This window comes from Cynoglossus semilaevis, chromosome 12 (assembly GCF_000523025.1).
Source record: "Cynoglossus semilaevis isolate Cse_v1.0 chromosome 12, Cse_v1.0, whole genome shotgun sequence".
Classification (NCBI taxonomy): Eukaryota; Metazoa; Chordata; class Actinopteri; order Pleuronectiformes; family Cynoglossidae; genus Cynoglossus; species Cynoglossus semilaevis.
Genome location: NC_024318.1, coordinates 7,016,144 through 7,033,750, shown reverse-complemented (window position 1 = coordinate 7,033,750; position 17,607 = coordinate 7,016,144). Strand labels below are relative to the sequence as shown.

Below are 17,607 nucleotides of genomic sequence, written 5' to 3'. Positions count from 1 at the left end.
GGGCTCAGAGCACACCTACATTATGCAGCCCAAAAAAGCATCTTACCAGACAATGGATGGTTATGAAAAGCTTAATCCACCTTCTAGTCCCTGTGCTGTTCACATGGACCTATTGTTGTATCCTCTTTCCACCACAACAAATAACTATATATGTACATTACCTGTCTAAATCTGCTGTGCCTTTTGTGTTCTGATTGTTTCTGACTCAAACATCAGTGTATTGTTGATTAAATTTCAGAGCTGGACAAGACAGTGCATGTCACATGATTATCACCAGAACAAGCTCCCTGCTCCCTGATGTTACCTCCAGCCTTCAGCATAGGCAGCCATATGCAATTAGAGAAGGATTAAACATATTGCAGATGTTGTTTGAACTGCAGTTCTTCACTTAGATCACTGTGGCTTGTTTACGCATATGGTGCAGTGAGAATCTGTAGGTAAATTAATGCCAAGCCTGTCTGCTTGTTTGTTTTACCAGGGGCCACAGAGGAACAGGAAGGAGTGTAACAGCACCTCGGGGGACAGGAGCAGCAGCAGCAGCAGCAGCAGCAGCAGCAGCTTCACACAGCAAACTCCCCACAACTGCTTTAACAAGAGAGCCACGAGCTCCTAAAGGCAGGGCTGCAGCAGGGAGTGCTGGATACAGGGTCCCGCTGTTAGCAGTCACACATGAATCATACGATGACTATGTGAGTCCAATCCTTTTACCACAGACTAAAGAGTGTTGCCTATTATAACTTTTCTTGAGCTGTGCTGAAATTTAATCTGCTTTTACTCTTTTTTTGGTATCTGAATGAATCTGGCTTTACATTAACCAGAGAAATACTCTTTTAAAAGCATAAAATTAGGTTGCTTTTATAGGTGATGCCTTTGAACATGCACACAGTGAAGTGTAATTTTTTTCCATATGTTTTCATCCAGTTCTACATGACATAAGTTCATGATAGTTTTTTTCTTCAAAGACTTCGTTTTTAGATCAAAACCCTGAAGGTAGCATTAACATACATTATAAACAACATTGAGTCCAATGCTGAACCCTGTAAAATGTCACATAATAATATATTATTTGAATTATTTGAAATAGCTACTATAAAAGAAATGTGAATTTTAGGCTTGAGTTTCTGTTAAAAAAGCCTCATGTTTTAAAGTAACATTATATGATATAATTGTCATAAGGTCGCACGTATAATTTATTCTGATAATTTGATTATAACCTAGAATGCCTTCTCATTATAAACACGTCTGCTAGATTTTGATCAATTGCTTGCAATAGCACTTGGTAGTTTAGGTAGATGTTTCCCAATACTTATATGGCATGGAATGAATGTGACTACCGTATTCTAAAAACATTATTCTGCATTTGCATATGGTTCATGCAGTGATCATGCATTTTCTATTTTATTAGTTTCCTTTGAATGTTTTTAGCTAAAGAAAATATTATGGGTAAGTAGTAGAGGATACCAAATCAGCTATTTTTTTAATATAAATATCCTGATCAAGGGCACTCCAGCATTGTTAAAAGTTGGAATGGAAAAAGATACCTGAATTTATTCACTAAAGGCACTGACATGTCAAGCTCGTCTCTATTTTAATCTTTTAACAAATGGTAGTGCTTTGTTGAACACTCGTTCACTCCACATTTATTTTCATTTTTAACTAAAGTCTGGATGCAGTTATGTTTGTCCCCTGAAATATCCCAAGGTCATTGTGGAAAGCATTACAAGGTGAGCTACATGTTTCATCCAAATGAAAAAAGGCAACACTTTTACCAGTCAATTTCCTCAGAGCTTTCCTGCTAAGCAAAGCCCCCATGTGTGCTGGCAATTGAAGATTGGGCTGTCTGCATGGGGAAATGCACAAGCGCAGTCTCATTACCAAACCAAATTGAGTTCTGATGTAGAGCTAGTGTATTTCTTAGGAGTGAGAAAGCGAGGCATTTCTTCTCTTTGTAATTGGAGGTTGGAATGGAGAGTGGAAGCACAGAAACTAGGGGATTATGGAAAGATGAGTTTGTCCTGAACATTTTCTTTCCTCATCTCTCACTTTGCCGCTTTTTTTACTACAAGATTATACAATTTTGTCAGGACGTGTTTCCTGAATGTAGCAGGACTTTTTTTTTTTATCATCCAGGTTTGTTTGTTTTGCTTATTGTCATTCCTTCACAAATATCCTGTACTTTGCACAATAGGGAAGCAGCAGTAGATTGTCCGTTTGGTTACATTCTGTGCGCGTCGTCCTATAGATACTTAGTGTATGGTGGAGTGTATTGTTGTCTTGCATATTTCTCTGGAGACCATTGATTGATGGACTGTGTTGGACTGTCAGTCTGTCTCACAAAAGTGATACTGTGGAATGTCCATAATTGCACCTTCTTGAGTGGGGGGGCTGTATTGATTCAAAACCTCAACGGAACGCATGAGGAAGACAGAGTTATCATGTATCATCATTTGCTTTATAATTTATGAACACAATGTTTCCTCCTTATCTTTCTCCTAGCATTTTCACCTTGCTGTGTCTTGTGTGACGCGCCTTTGTTCGATGACTCACTATAGCTTAAAATATTTACAAAGACAGAAAACCATATCTGCAATCAGAAGTGTTTAAACAGTGAAGGGCTTTGGGGCTGACGGGACAAAAACACACTTTGTAATGAGGTCAAATTCTGTGAAAAAAGAAAGGGAAATTGTATAACTCCAATTTAAAATATATACATATAAAATGACAGCTGTACTAATAGTAATTGTTTTAACAATATTAATCATAACCTCTGCTCTCGTTTTGGTATTCATTTGCTGGCTAAAAAAGTGCCTTGGGAAGTATTGGTTATATTAAGGAATGTATTTAATTATAGTTTAGCTGATTATTAGCATGATCATATATAAACTACCAGAATTTGTCATAATTACCTGTCATATAATATAAGCCATAATTTATCATTCATAAATGTGACAGAAAAAAAAAATATATAAAATAACTAAACTAATAATAATATCTAGCTAAAAATAATAACTGATGCAGAATAAGCCCGTTTTTTTACGTCAGTGTGGGAGCTTCTCTATGGAGGCCAGTCTGCTGAATGACACTTTTAAATTAGACCATTGAACCATGCATTCATATTTTACAAAATTAATAGGTATGTTGTAGCAATAATGGAAAACACGGTAGCACATGTGTGAGCCTGCATGCCTGAATGGAAATAGCGAGGAAGGGAACCTCAGACCTGACCGCCAGATGTTGCTACATTTAATGCCGCGTAACTTAAAAAATGAGAGAAAAATGGGAGAAACCTCCAGAAAGAACCTCAGAGGAGGGTTTGGTTCCCTGTGAATAGGAATGAGCCACAGCTGCTGGTTCACAGAACTAAACATCAGGAAAATAAATCATTGTGCACATATACAGCAATTTTTTGCTATTGTTATGTTTTCAGTTTATAAACTAACAGCAGTAGATGTATATATATTCAACAGTCAACACAACCAATACATCATTTAGACATAGTTATTACCACCATTTACCAGCCTTCAATCAGGATGCATCATATCTTTTCATTACTTCTACACACACGCATGTATGTAATGCATGCAGCTGTTGTATGTACTGTAGCCTCTCTATTGTGGTGCATGAATAGTAGCTACTGGGAGCTACTGTTTGTTCACCAGACTGAGTAAAGGTCCTATAAATATTTTCTGGGTTTCTGCTGTAGAGCAAGTCATCAGGTAACAGGGCTTCCTCAGGAGACAGTGGTGAGTAATAGTCTGTGTCATGCTGTCAGTGTCATAAAACTAATACAGTGACACTGACCATTATGGTGCCTCTTAAAGGATAGCAATGACTCAAAGGTGACGTGGATTGCAGGGCTTTTAGAAAGGCTGCACGAAAGTGTGTAAATTTCACGGCATCAACCTTCGAGGAACGAGCCACAAATATTTTCACAAGATGGAAGTCAGTATTATTTTGTTGGCCCCATCAATCACTGCTGAGGCAGTTCTCTAATAGATTCTTCAAGATGTCAAATTAAAACCTCCTAATCTAAAAATTGATAGGTCTCAGGATCAAACTTCTGAGATTGAGATTTTTCATCATTGGTGCCACACAGTCATGTCTTGTCTGGTGTTTCTTTTGTCTCAAACACACAGTGTGGGGTCTGACAGCGAACTTTCAGGATTGCTGGTGCGGTAAACTGATCTCAAGTCCTCCAGGGATCAGTTTTCCATAAACGGATGTTTTGTGTGGTCATTTGAGAGGGTTTTTTTTTCATGCCACATCTAAAAATTTAAACGTACATCATAATACAAACTCATTGATTGTTATGCTAGCAACGTTCTCTTCTCTAAAAATGTCTTGGAAGGACATTCATTTGTTTGCAGGTTCTAAGTTTGTTCTTTGAAATAACTGCAATAAAGGCCAATTCCATTTAGAGTTAAAATGAAGGTAAAGCACATTAGGCAAAAACCCATAAATGTGTGACTCATACAGCTGAACTGCCTGTAGGAAGCTCTCAGGCAGCTGCTGATCTCATGCATGTTTATTGATGCACCTTTTTCTTGTTTACCTTGCAATGTAGTACAATTCCCAAATTAACACTTGTGGAAGCAGACCTACAAGACACCAATGAGAGTAAACTCCCGAGGCAAACAATTACTAAAATTGAGTTTTTCTATTAACTCAAATGAGTACTCTGCATAAAACTCTGGGATTACAAACCTTCAGGTGATATGATTATAGTGTCAAATAAAATAGGAAATACGAAAAATATTATTGGGTCCATTTTTGTTGTCGTCTTCAATTTCAGTAAAAACAAATATTGAAAAAGCTATTCATTAAAAACACTTAAATGTGTGTTTTACCGTGTACTGTTTTTACGCTACCTGAATGACACTCTCCTGCAGCATGAAGAGAATTGATGTAGCCCTGTAAGTTCTTTTGACTTTCTAAACAAGCTCTAGTGAAGGTAACAAATTGTCAAGACGGAGCAGCAGTGGAATATTTGCCAGTGTGAAAAGTGCAGAAGGAGATTATAGATGTGATTGATGGCATTTTGTATAGTCCAGGACGTGGCCTCAGTTTAATGTTAAAGATCAAACCCCATCTGGTTCAAATTTTATCTTTTAATGTCAGGGCTGATGAAAGAAGAAGGGGAATTTGGGAGTAATGCAGCATCTGTCGCTGACAGGAGACCGTGAATTGTACAAATGGCCGGTTAAAAACTGAAGCACATTGCATGGTTTAAGACTGTACTAAAGCTTTGAAGGAAGGAAAATTCCGTAATGTGATTAAACATTGGGCTTTGGGAGTCTTTGACTGGAGGATAAAAAGCAATGGGACAGCCTTTAGGAATGGGTAGAGTGTCTTCTCTTTACTGTATAATCTATTTCGTGAACATAGATGCGTGACATTGGTGGGACAGAGAAGCGGAGCGGTGTTTGAGGCTACCTTTAAGGACTATATTCACATCTGCTCTAATTGCTATAAAACAATGGTTTCAGATGGAGAGCTGAGTTCACATTTGTTAGATTCATTATTGAATTACTCCGTGCAGAACTCTCCTGTTAATTAAACACAGATGTAAGACATGCACCAGGATTATTTTGTGCAAGGAAGACCCACGTAGAAAGCATAATCAGACTCAGACACTGCCTGCGAGAGAAGACTAAGACAGATGCAGTCACGTCCACTGTATCAAAGAAAGCCTCTTCTGATTTTTATTGGTCTTTAAACAGAACGTGACAAACTGCAGGTTGTTTATACTCTCTAAAGAAATCCAGTTTCAATTTTGCCCTGATTTTTTTTCCCCTCCTGCCTTCCCAAATTTTGTCTGTTTTTCAAATTTTAGTTGACACAAAGGGAGTAAATAAATTCAAAAAGCTGACTACTGCTTTACAAGTTTCGCAGCCAACAAAAGGTGTGGGTTGATTGAATTTGAGCAGGTAGCTGCAAAAGAGTAGCGTCTATTCACTGGGACAAAAGACTGCAAATCTAATTTCTCGTCTCCATTCTGCTTTGTGCACAGGCTTTCACAGCCAGCTCCCTATGAAGATCAGTCACTGTCAGGGGGTATACAGGTTGTCAATTGATAATGAAGTACAGTGCTAAGGGCCTTTACATTCTTCTCTGTCCTAATTACTTCGAGCTAGGACTCCACACCCTTGTGTTACCATTTGATTTATTTCTTCTGCCTGGTTAAATGGGACGGGTGTTAATTGTTTTTGGAGATAAGTGTCAACCTAAAGGAATCAAGCATCATTAATTAGCAAGGCCTGTCTGTGTACACATCCTACCTTGTCCTATCTAAATGCAGCATATGTAGCGGGTCAAACTCATACTTAGGTCAGTGGAGACGAGTCCTTCTGCCGAACAATGTCGTGTTTCATTTGACCTCACACTGGATGATGAAAATATCACACTTTCTTTCTGGTCCAACCTAACAAGCCTGGCTTTTCTTACTTGTCTGGGTCAAGTTAAATAGTGTGTTTTATCTGAGTACATTTTTTTTACATCTATAAAGAGAGAATGGTAATACTCTCTTTCGCTTTCCGAGTGGAATTCTTTACTTTTAATGGTAAAAAATAACCAGTGTTAAACAGTCAGTGGTTTTTAGTCCCATAGTAGCTCAGCAGATGCATTCATTGTCTACGAACCGTTGCATTTGTTATTCATCTAAATCCAGGTTTAGTGTAAAAAATATATATTTAAGCAGAAGGGTTTGTCTCTCAACAACCCAAATAAAAGCCTATTTGTGCAGATAGTATGCAGATTCCCGATGCAGTGTCTACAGATATGAAGCCCTGCTGCTTTTACAGACATGAGCATTTGAGCTTTTACTGTCCTTTTTCACAATCACAAGCTGTCACCTGGACTCACAACAGACCACATTAGCAATGTGTTTAATGGTGACACTAGTCCCCAGAACACCATGGACACTTGTTCCAACATGCATTTCCAACTGTTTGTGTTCACAGAAATGTGTCTCTATACCAGCTAATGCTGTCCTTCAGGGGAGTTACACAGAAAGACATATCTGTTTCATCTCAAATCCATGGTTTTAGGACTTTTTTTTTCTTAAGTTACTATGAAGAATCAAACATTAGGTGCAAAAAAAAAAACCTGACTAATAAGTTACAGCCTCAGATCGGTAGGTCTAGAAAAAATATTGTTGTCTTTGTAGACAACAAAGATTGAAGCAGACGGGTACAATGTTGGAAATAACACTGGTGTGACTGAGAGATACTTGGATTACTTTGTCTGTACCTTTCTTACAATGCTTGCAAAAACAAACAGACACACACAAAATACTACCAGCATAACAACATGGTGTGTGTGTTTAAATGAACTGCATTTTTTCATTTGGTTGTACACATACAGTACATGTATACATTAGGTGTGCAAGCAATTATTCCAAAATCTCAAAAATGCCTCCAAATATGTGCCTATTAATGATTAAAACTGATAAAAGAAATAAAGTTTTTGTTACATCAAGATTGATCAAATTACCATGTAATATGTTTTTCCAAAAAGTTATGGAAATGCACTCAATTTCCTCTAAATATGTGCTTATTAGTGATTTAAATTCTGAAAACAAATGTATTTGTTTGATCAACCAATTTACTATATATGCTTATATTTGTGTGTACATATGTATATATGTATACATATATATCTATAAATATAGATATATATATCCTGTAGAAATATATTCATAACTAATATATATGATAGTAAACATAATATTTGCACTGTATGCACTTCATCAGACTGCAAACTTCTATTCGAAATAAGCTTATATGTATAAAATGTAAATATATCTTTGCTGTTGGGGTTTTTTAATGAGGTGGAAATAATCCACAGCTAGCTTTACCTCAAACTTCACTTAGTTTGGAGCAATTTGTCATGTGAGAGTGCCAATAAAATGGTCAATTACAGAGATATGCAGATCTCTCGCTTTGCCTTTGTAGAGAGAGACTTAGGCAAGAAGAGAAGAAGTATTGGATCCTCTGAACAACTTTAATCCCTGACATAATCCCTGACTTTAATTTAGTCTCATTCATGTCTACATCCAGGAACCAGAGTGGTTTAAATGAACAACAGAGAGAGAGGGAGTATATATGCTAGACACAAAAAATATGTTTCTTTTTTTCATTGCTTTGCTTAATGTCCTTCACACTGTCTCTGCCTTTGCAAGATGATACTGCTCAATGGTTACAGAAGGATTGTAGCACACCAGCTCAATGTGCGCGTGCATAAGTCAGATTCATGAAAGCTCTCTGTGCATTTGACTGAACATTTGTTAGGGTTGATTTAAAACTTTGCAGGGATTAGAAAAGATTGGATCTGGGTAAAAAGAAACACATCCGCTGTAAACTCTACAACACCCATTAAATGAGCAGGATTGAGCAATTACAGAGCAGACAGTGAGGTAAGGTTTCTCTGCACACACTTTGGCCTATGGTCATTCAGCGTCAGCCGGTCACATGAACCTAAAGTGTACTTAATGGCCTCTGTTTTTCAGATTATATGCAATGTTATTCCAAACAGCAGCCCAAATATTGGCTGTGAAGTAAAATGTACTGGATACATTACATTTGCAATTAACATAACTGTTGTTACAGAAATGCCTCCTTACAAACTGATTTGTCTGCAGTGCCATAACAGAACACTGTTAATGAACAGAATGAATATACAGCATCATAGCAGCCCAGAGTGTTGTCTTTTTATTTTTATCTGATCACCAATATTTACAAGTGACTGATGCCCTACAAAGTCATAATTGATCTTTAATGTACACTGCAGAAATGTGTAGGCATTTTATTGTTATAAAGGTGACTGTAGTTACTGGTTGTGTTGTTGTGCTTGTGTCCCATATATCTAAAATATCAATATTTGTGATCCATACTGCTGTTAAAGCTCAAAGCTGCCCATTATGCTCTGGCAAACCTTAGTCGTTAATCTCTGTTGGAGATTTTTTCCCTCCACTTGTTATAAACCAAAAGCAACATTCTTTACCTGTTGTAACAAAATATAGATTATGTATTTTACTTTATGTCCTTAACTTCTTCTCCATGTCCATGTTTGCACACAGGGCTACGACGATGGATATGGCGGAGAATATGATGACGAGAGTTACGAAGCCTATGAAGACAACTACAATAATAACTCAAACAGGTATAGTTTCTGTACAGTGTAAGGGCTGGATAAGTTTCATACTGTCATCTCTCTGATTGGTTAGATGGTAGAAGACTGTCCTTTTGTTTGATTTACCACACGTTGGTTTAATTAGTATATACTTCTAAAATAGTTCCTTCTTTGTCACTTTTCAGTGTTTCAGATTATTATGAATATGAACATGGAACCGGTGATGAATCCTACAACAACTATGGTGAGGAAAACTCATATTCAACATCATGTTTATTCTTTAACTAAAAAAACATCAGACATATATAAACACAACACAAACACAAACAGAAATTGATTTCTGAAAACCAGAACCTGTTTTCAGAACTGCTCCGAAACATAGTACATTCAATGCACCAGTGTGAGCTCAGTAGGCTGACCAGGACGTACTGAAAAGGTTGAGTGCAGTGGGTATGTACCTCAGTAGACTTATTCCATGTTGACTCCATCCATGGCTGAGTGACCTCTCCTGTGTTTACAAAACTGCAGTCAGGTGAAAAAATATTGTGTGTAAAAATCACGTTACGGAGTTTGGGTGTATATTCTGCACAGAAAAGCCTTAAACTGAGGGTACATTTTAAAATAGCCATAGTTCAGAGGTGGTCACATGACGGCAACAAGAAGCTGGATACCACAGCGGTTTTGCAGGTCCATTCATTTTCAGCACAATGAATTGTGCACTTGGGTGTTGAGGTCATACCACACCAAAAAACCAAGAGGGCAGTGATTTGATTTTCTGCTCCATAAACACTTTCTTATTTGAAAGATGTGCAATGTGCCATGCAGCGGAGGTGGCCATCGCTACGTGGAGCAGCTCTGAGGGAGGAGCTGCTGACACTCGCATCCCAGCACTGGTCCAGCAGAGGGCACAGAGCTTATGAGATTAATAATCCGTGGACAGGGGGCTCCGTAGTAGATGGGATAGAATTTGCACGCTTGGATTTTCCTTGTCTTTGGTTAAATGGGTTTTGTTTGGCGCCAGCCGTTCAATACCTGAACTTGCAGTGTGACTTTGTGAGACGAGCGTGCTCAGCTTCTTCAGCAGTTTTACAATAGTTTTTTTTTTGTGTTCTATTTTGCAGAGGAAAAATGGCCAGCCACCCGCCCCAGTATGAAAGCCCCTGCTTTACGTCTGACAAGAGGGGGCTACAGAAAACATCCCTATGGTAGATACTGAAGGTGCCCCAGATATTTCACCTCCAAACTTTTACAAACTGTTTATACTTTTTTTAATATCTTCTTGAAACTGAGATGAAAAAGAAAAAAAAAACAGCTCACATGTTGCGAAACAATACCCCTTAAAGTCATTTCAGAAAAAAATCTATAAAAAACATAAAATGTCCATGTATCTCTTTAAATGTCACTGTAGTCATTAACAAGAATGATTTTACAAATTCCCTCTTCCAGAAGAGTACGTTTAAAAACTCTAGCCTTTTTATTTTGCAAAAGGACAAAAAAAATATTTTCATTTCAATTAAATGAAGAGGAGAACTAATCATAAACTACAGCACAAATTACAGTGGCACCTGGTTGGATCTCTGCCTCAAACCAGAGATCATGTGAGAGATCTCAGGTTCAAATCCCCTCAGTTGCATCAGGAAGGACATTGAGTATTAAATGTGTGTCTGAACAGTGGACTACAGCTGTGGTGACCTATAGAAGAAAAATAATCAGCTTATATCAGTGTTGTTGAACCCTGGGGTCACAGGCAATCAAAATGTAGTTACTTGAAATGTCTAATTATTGATTAAAAGTATACTGAAAAAAATACTGAACCACAATCAAATCTTACCAAGCGTTTCAAGATCTGTATAAATTTATTGTGAGAATTATTTAAAAATTACAATTGTTTGATTCTTTGTAACAACAGAACGATACATGCCTTAGAGACAGGATATATGTCTCATACATGGGTAGCACGAGAAGCTCTAACATCACTATCTATCTTTTTGATTTTTGTCAGTTTCGTCAGCTGGTCTCCGCATTTCTTTGGGTTAAGGTTAAAAAAACTACGATTTTCTGATGGAAGAAAAAGAACCACAAACAACAAAAGAAATGACAGATTATTTTTGTCAGGGTGTAGTTAGACAGCTGATGACAGTTTCTTTTGCTGTTACACTCTGAAATGAACAGGTCAACATACGGTCATCAACCTGTTGAACTACTGAAATGTCAGGGTTTATCTTCACACCGGGGCCACAACCTTTTTATCTTTTAAGTTCACCTTAAAAATTAATTTTTGAGTTGTATTGGTTTCAAGCAGGTGCAGAGCAAACCTGTTGCTCGTCTCCTGACATTTCGCTAAAATGCTTTTTAGTGTGACTAGGTCTTCTTCAGACTCACAAAATATAGCACAACAAAGACAAACTCACACTGGCTTCCATGGGACAGTTGTATTTATTACAGAAACCACATATTTGGCTTTGGTTTTTTATTTTCTTCAATTTTTTACCTTTACCTTTTTTTTTGGTTTGTTTTTTATCAATATGTATCAGGAGCAGCGAGCTTGACAGAAATGATATGTCAGACTGAAGTTAGCATTTACCAGTGGTTCCTAAAATGGGGAGTGGGCTCTAACAAGCGACAGAAAATGTTACGTTAATAATGCTGTAATTCCACCCACATCGTGTGGAAGCTTGAGGTAAATTTTTAACATGCAGCATTGATGTTAGTAAATGTTGACAGTGTGAATAACCGAAAGTTAGTTTGATCGATCACATCTCTTGACTTTCCTGCCTGTCAGTGAAAAGTTAAATCTTAAATATAAACCCACAATGTCAGTACCATTGCTGGGACTCATCTGTAATGGACCATTTAATGTTTCTTCATTGTTATGGGTTAGAGTTAGAAATACAATCTAGTGTTGTTTCATGTTGCATTGTATTTGTGATAATATCCTGAGCATAGTTAGAATTGAAACATCTCTCCTGATGACATTCCTCTTTTTTATTTAAACTGCTGGGCAGCAAAAAAACAAACAAAAAACAACCAGGTACAACCTCTCCAACAGTATTGGATCAGATTATAATACTCACAGGTTCCTAACAGAAAACCAACTTTACATTAAAATTTAGTATAACTGTAATGCCATTTTTTCCATTAATAATTCAGACGGAGTCCACATATTTGATAACCTTTTTGTGTGTGTGAAGCCTTCTTTGACTCCCAGCAACATTAGTTTATCATATGGTTCATCTGTTCATGCTCTGAAATGACGGAGCCTTTGGCTACGAGTTGTAGCGGCAAGGGGCCTTGATAGTGTGAACTCCTGTACTGAGCAGATTGTAGAATTTTTAGAATGGTGTCTCACAGAATGGTCATTGCCGTGGACTTTAATACTAAGCTGTTTTTAGAGCCCCGTTTTAGATCACGGCCTGAGGTTATGGTTTATCCTGTTTCAGCGTCTCGCTTTGTCCGTGATACTGGGATTTTTTCTTTCTTAACTCAATGATTGCAAAGTCAAAACTGTGCAAAACAACATTTTAGAAGGGGCGGCGGATTGATGAGTGGCAGGGTTTTATCAGTTATATAAGGTGTAAATTCTAACTCGTGCTTTGTTCTGAGTGTAATCTGTATTTGTACATAAAGCATTTAATAAAAACAACATAAACCTCCCAGTTGTGTAAGACTTTCTAAATAGATAGTTTCTGAAACAATCCAGTGTCGTCTTTGTCCACATTTATTAACATAATGGAGCCAAATTAACATACATACTGTGAGGTAATGGCTAACTCACTCCCTAAAGAAATGCTACTAACCTGTCCCAAATGAAATTCTTGTTAAAAACCTGTCTCATTGCTAAGTGCCTTTGCTAATTCATTCTTTATTGATCCATTCTCCAATGTTATAAACAGAAACACTGAGAATGGTACGGAGTTTAAGGAGGTAAGAAGTCCTCACATATTATCATAAAAATATATTTTAAATAGGTTTGTATAAAACCTAAATGTTGTTCACCCTTTACTTAGTATGTTGGCGACTGAGTGGAAAAAAAACAACTTGTCACTCAGTGTGTAGTGTCTATTCTTACAGCTCCATGTTTTTCTAACCTCTTTCTGCATCTTTAACCTGACAAAGCTGTGAGCCGCACACACTCTGCTCTAAACAGCGAAGCCGACGTCCTTTCGGCTCATTTGAACTCTTTTTGTGATTAGTTCACCTGGAGCCTGACTCTCATTAAGAGTCTAGATCACGGGACTGAAAAGAAGAAAAAACACTAAGCAGGTAACGCTAATAACCACGGTGCTAATATAATCTTTAACTTCCACCTAAAAAAAAAAGTAAACCTCCCCCATTATAACTACACATTAATGCACTGCTGAATTAAAAGCCCCTTCTGTGTCTAAATAGAAAATTCAGCTAAACCAAGAAATAAAAAAAAGGTAATTTTTGACTAAATGACACTAAAAATAATGCACAGCAAACTAAACATCTGTGATGAAAATAAATTCTAAATGATTTGCTCCAAGAATCTCCATAAACTCTCATGATATTTATAACCCACTGAATAGGTTTACTTTTTTTCACAGTGATGGAACATGGCTGTTGAATGTTCTGTTTGGTGCTCATGCATGTAAATACAGTGCATGTGTCCTGTACGTCTGACGTCATTATTGTTAATGTAACACACTGACTATTCTTCATCACTGCATTCTCTTCCTCTCACAGATAAAAGAGACGAGTGAAAAGGTCCCAGCAGAAATGTGCGAGTTGCTCCAACAGACAAAGCTGAAAAGGGTGAGTCAGAACTTCGGCTCTCAGTTAACTGTTTCCCAGGTGATTTCCAAATTTGTTTTACATCAGGCTTTTTATCCAAATTATTAGGACTAGNATATATATATATATATAATAATAATATTCAGATTTTTCATCAATCAAGATTTACCTTGATTAATTGTGATTGCGATTTGTCATGATTAATCATGATTATTTGAGATAAATCCACATTCCAAAATATGGAATGCTTTTTTTTAACAGTACAAATGAATTGAAATTCTACCTGGCAAATTTATTTTAAAATAATATAATAATAATATATAATATATAATTTTCCCATTGTGCTGCAGATATGAATTTACACATTAGTTCAACAAACCAATTGAAGTTGGTCATTGAAAACACTGAATGACTTTTCATTTTCATTTTCACTGACAAATGAAGGTGCTGCACAGGCAAGTTTCTCCATTTATTACTGCAGTCATGTGGCAGAGACAACCACTTGGTCACTTCATGCACGCATTTAATAAAAACGACTTAAATGCAATTCTTTCCCATCATTGAAACTCATTTACATCAGCCACGGCAAGGATTTCACCGGAGCTGACAGCTCATTAAACACACAGCAAAGCAAAGATGTGCAATTAAAATAATGGAATCTAAATAAAGCTTAAAGGGAAAAGGGAGGTTTATTAAAGTTGCGACGTGTTGAGAAATAGTTACAGCAGCCGTTATGACTGATTTTACTGTGTAAGTTTTGAAAGTGGCAGACCCTCAAGAACTCGCTGCACACACACACAGGTCTGTAAAGAAAACAGCTTCTATTATCCTGTTATTGCACACATTCTTTTCTGTCAAAGAAGTGTGTTTTTATGAATTCTTTACCAGATATCTGACTGTTTTCAACCACTGCTGCTTTGTGACATTCCTTTACTATCAGCGTGTATTTTTCCATCCTGTTTTGTAGCAGTACGTGCCAAAGCTTCACCTAATCCCCGAGGACAGATACCTGGTACCGTATTCATAATTCATACTTTTCCAGTGATGTTTTTCCAGAGGTGTTGTTGGTTGTTTTTTTTAATGTACTGTATTCACTGGTAATTTTGTACTTGTGCTGATAATGCACAACATGATTTATGAACAGAGCTGATCCAGAGGTTTTTGTTCTTCCCTTTCTGACAAGCAAAGTTGCTCTTCTTCTCTGCACAAACATTTTCTTCCTAGTAAGATTTTAAATTTGTACTTTTGTAAACTCTGGCAGCACATTGGTTGCATTTTATCTTCCACTTTTCAAACAAAGGTACATAGATGTACAGTAGAATTTGAAAATGGTTTTATTGAGGTTTATATGAAAACTATCAGACATTAAAGAATGAGCTCTCGTTAATGATGAGGTAATGTTTTAAAGTTAGCCTTCAGTAGACCAACTACATATTGTTAACCTTAGTTCATATAAAGATTAATAGATATGATACTTTAATAACTTTAATATTAGCTGTGTATTATATTTACATTCACATTTATCCATGTCTTTATCCAAAGTAACTTACTTTGGATGAAATACAATCGTCCCTCATCGTATCACGGTTCAGCTGTCAAGTCCTTGGTGCATTGTGGGTTTTTAATATTTTAAATGTCTTCTTGTATTGCAGATTTTTCGCTCTGTTGCGGGTGTTTGCGTTGTGTAAAATGTCTAAATTTCCAAAATGTTCATTATTTTCGTGGTAAAATAAGCATTGTCTAGTCTAAGAAGAAAGAATAGCAGTTAAAAAATAGTAAAAAATACATTAAAAGACATTTTCTAACACATACATACAGAGTATTGTAAGAAATAACCTGTACGTACGGGTGTATGGGATTTGTGAAAGTTTTGTTAAGTATTTTGCCCTAATCCACGCCCTACGATGCCTTCTAAAGAGTTTGTAAAGGGTTAATATATATGTAGATAATATAATCACTATTGTGTTTGTACTTCGCAATTTTTCAACTATCATGGGTGGTCTTGGAACGTAACCATCGCGATAGACGAGGGACCACTGTGAACATCAAACTGTGAAACAAAAAACAATTTTAAAAGTAAATATCATCAATGACAACCTCATGTTTTTTTATTGTTCCGAAAACCAACCTTTTTTTTAAATGTCAGTGTCACTGATTATTTCTTTTTTTGGCTGCAACAGCCTTCGTGAAAGAATCTCCTTTAGAAGTGGGGAAAACAAACAGCAGAGCAGAGAAATGTGGCTAAAACCGTGACAGTCTCCATTTCACTCCATCTGTCTTTTTCATATAATATCACATAATGACGCGCCGTAGGCTTGAAACACATATGGCACATTTCTCCCAAGGTGACCAAAATAATAGGCGCACATGGTAGGACGAGCAGATTCAACGAAGGGACACAAAACACAAGTTGCTTCGCCACGTTTGGTTTAATTGTACAATGGCGACACGGTTCTGGAGCAACACCCTGTCATTCTGCAATAATGTTACATGAAATGCATCGTGCTCCCATTGTTTTCACAGAAGTTAAGTTGCTTTTTCTTTGTTCTGTTCTGTTCTCCACACAGACATTGTGCAGCTGAGACTACTCTGCCATTGGACATCTTTAGGTTTTCTGTCATTCAGATGGTTTTTAGGTATGTACAATATTCTATGTTTACCTGTTGCTCTCTATATTGCGGCATTCAATAATAGATCATAATGTCATACAAGAGAACCACACCCACTTTGGTATTAAAAAGTATTATAATATGTATAATTATAATATATTAAATATATAAATATATATTAAAATATAGTTAAACAATAGGAATTACTTTTAACTCTGTGTTTTTGCCTTAACATATGTTATTATGCCCTTTTTTATGATGGGACATTGGAACATTGATCGAAAGCAACATATTATATAAGTTCCTGAACAAATCTCCGAAAATAAAAGTTTCTCAAAAATCACTAAATATACTCATTTGCCTTAAAATACTTAAAATTCAGAAGAAAATGTACTTTTTTGGAAAATCATCATTGGATCACAGTGAAATACTATACCAATAAGATCCTGAACAAATCTCCGAAAATAAAAGTTTCTCAAGAATGACTAAAAATACACTAATTTGCCTTAAAATACTTAGCTATGTCCATTTTTGTTGTTAAAATTCAGAAAAAATTTACTTTTTTGGAAAATCATCTTTGGATCACAGTATAATACTATAGCAATAAGATCCTGAACAAATCTCCGAAAATAAAAGTTTCTCAAAAATGACTAAAAATACACTCATTTGCCTTAAAATACTTAGCTATGTCCATTTTTGTTGTTAAAATTCAGAAAAAATATACTTTTTTGGAAAATCATCTTTGGATCACAGTATAATACTATAGCAATAAGATCCTGAACAAATCTCCGAAAATAAAAGTTTCTCAAAAATGACTAAAAATACACTCATTTGCCTTAAAATACTTAGCTATGTCCATTTTTGTTGTTAAAATTCAGAAAAATATACTTTTTTGAAAAATCTTTGGATCACAGTAAAATACTATACCCATAAGATCCTGAACAAATCTCCGAAAATAAAAGTTACTCAAAAATGACTAAAAATACACTCATTTGCCTTAAAATACTTAGCTATGTCCATTTTTGTGGTTAAAATTTTTAAAAAGTATACTTTTTTGAAAAATCGTCTTTGGATCACAGTAAGATATTATACCAATAAGATCTTGAACAAATCT

General features: G+C 36.3%; 1 protein-coding gene across 5 annotated transcripts in view; it reads left to right on the top strand.

Moving 5' to 3' along the window:
- khdrbs2 (KH domain containing, RNA binding, signal transduction associated 2) overlaps positions 1–16,867 on the top strand; it is a 52,086-nt gene extending 35,219 nt beyond the window's left edge. Inside the window, exons 6-11 of one of the 5 annotated variants that reach the window (XR_003051384.1) lie at positions 479–689; positions 9,077–9,159; positions 9,315–9,373; positions 13,837–13,905; positions 14,852–14,896; positions 16,452–16,867. Coding sequence is in view for 2 of the 5 variants with exons in the window: in XM_025061163.1 (XP_024916931.1) it covers positions 479–689; positions 9,077–9,159; positions 9,315–9,373; positions 10,251–10,345 (448 nt within the window). In the remaining 3 variants the exon portion in view is untranslated. Of the gene's footprint in view, positions 1–478; positions 690–9,076; positions 9,160–9,314; positions 9,374–10,250; positions 10,348–13,836; positions 13,925–14,851 lie in introns of those variants that run through there. The other 4 variants (XR_003051382.1, XR_003051383.1, XM_025061162.1 and 1 more) reach the window with 4 other exon arrangements.
- The last annotated feature ends 740 nt before the right edge of the window (positions 16,868–17,607 follow it).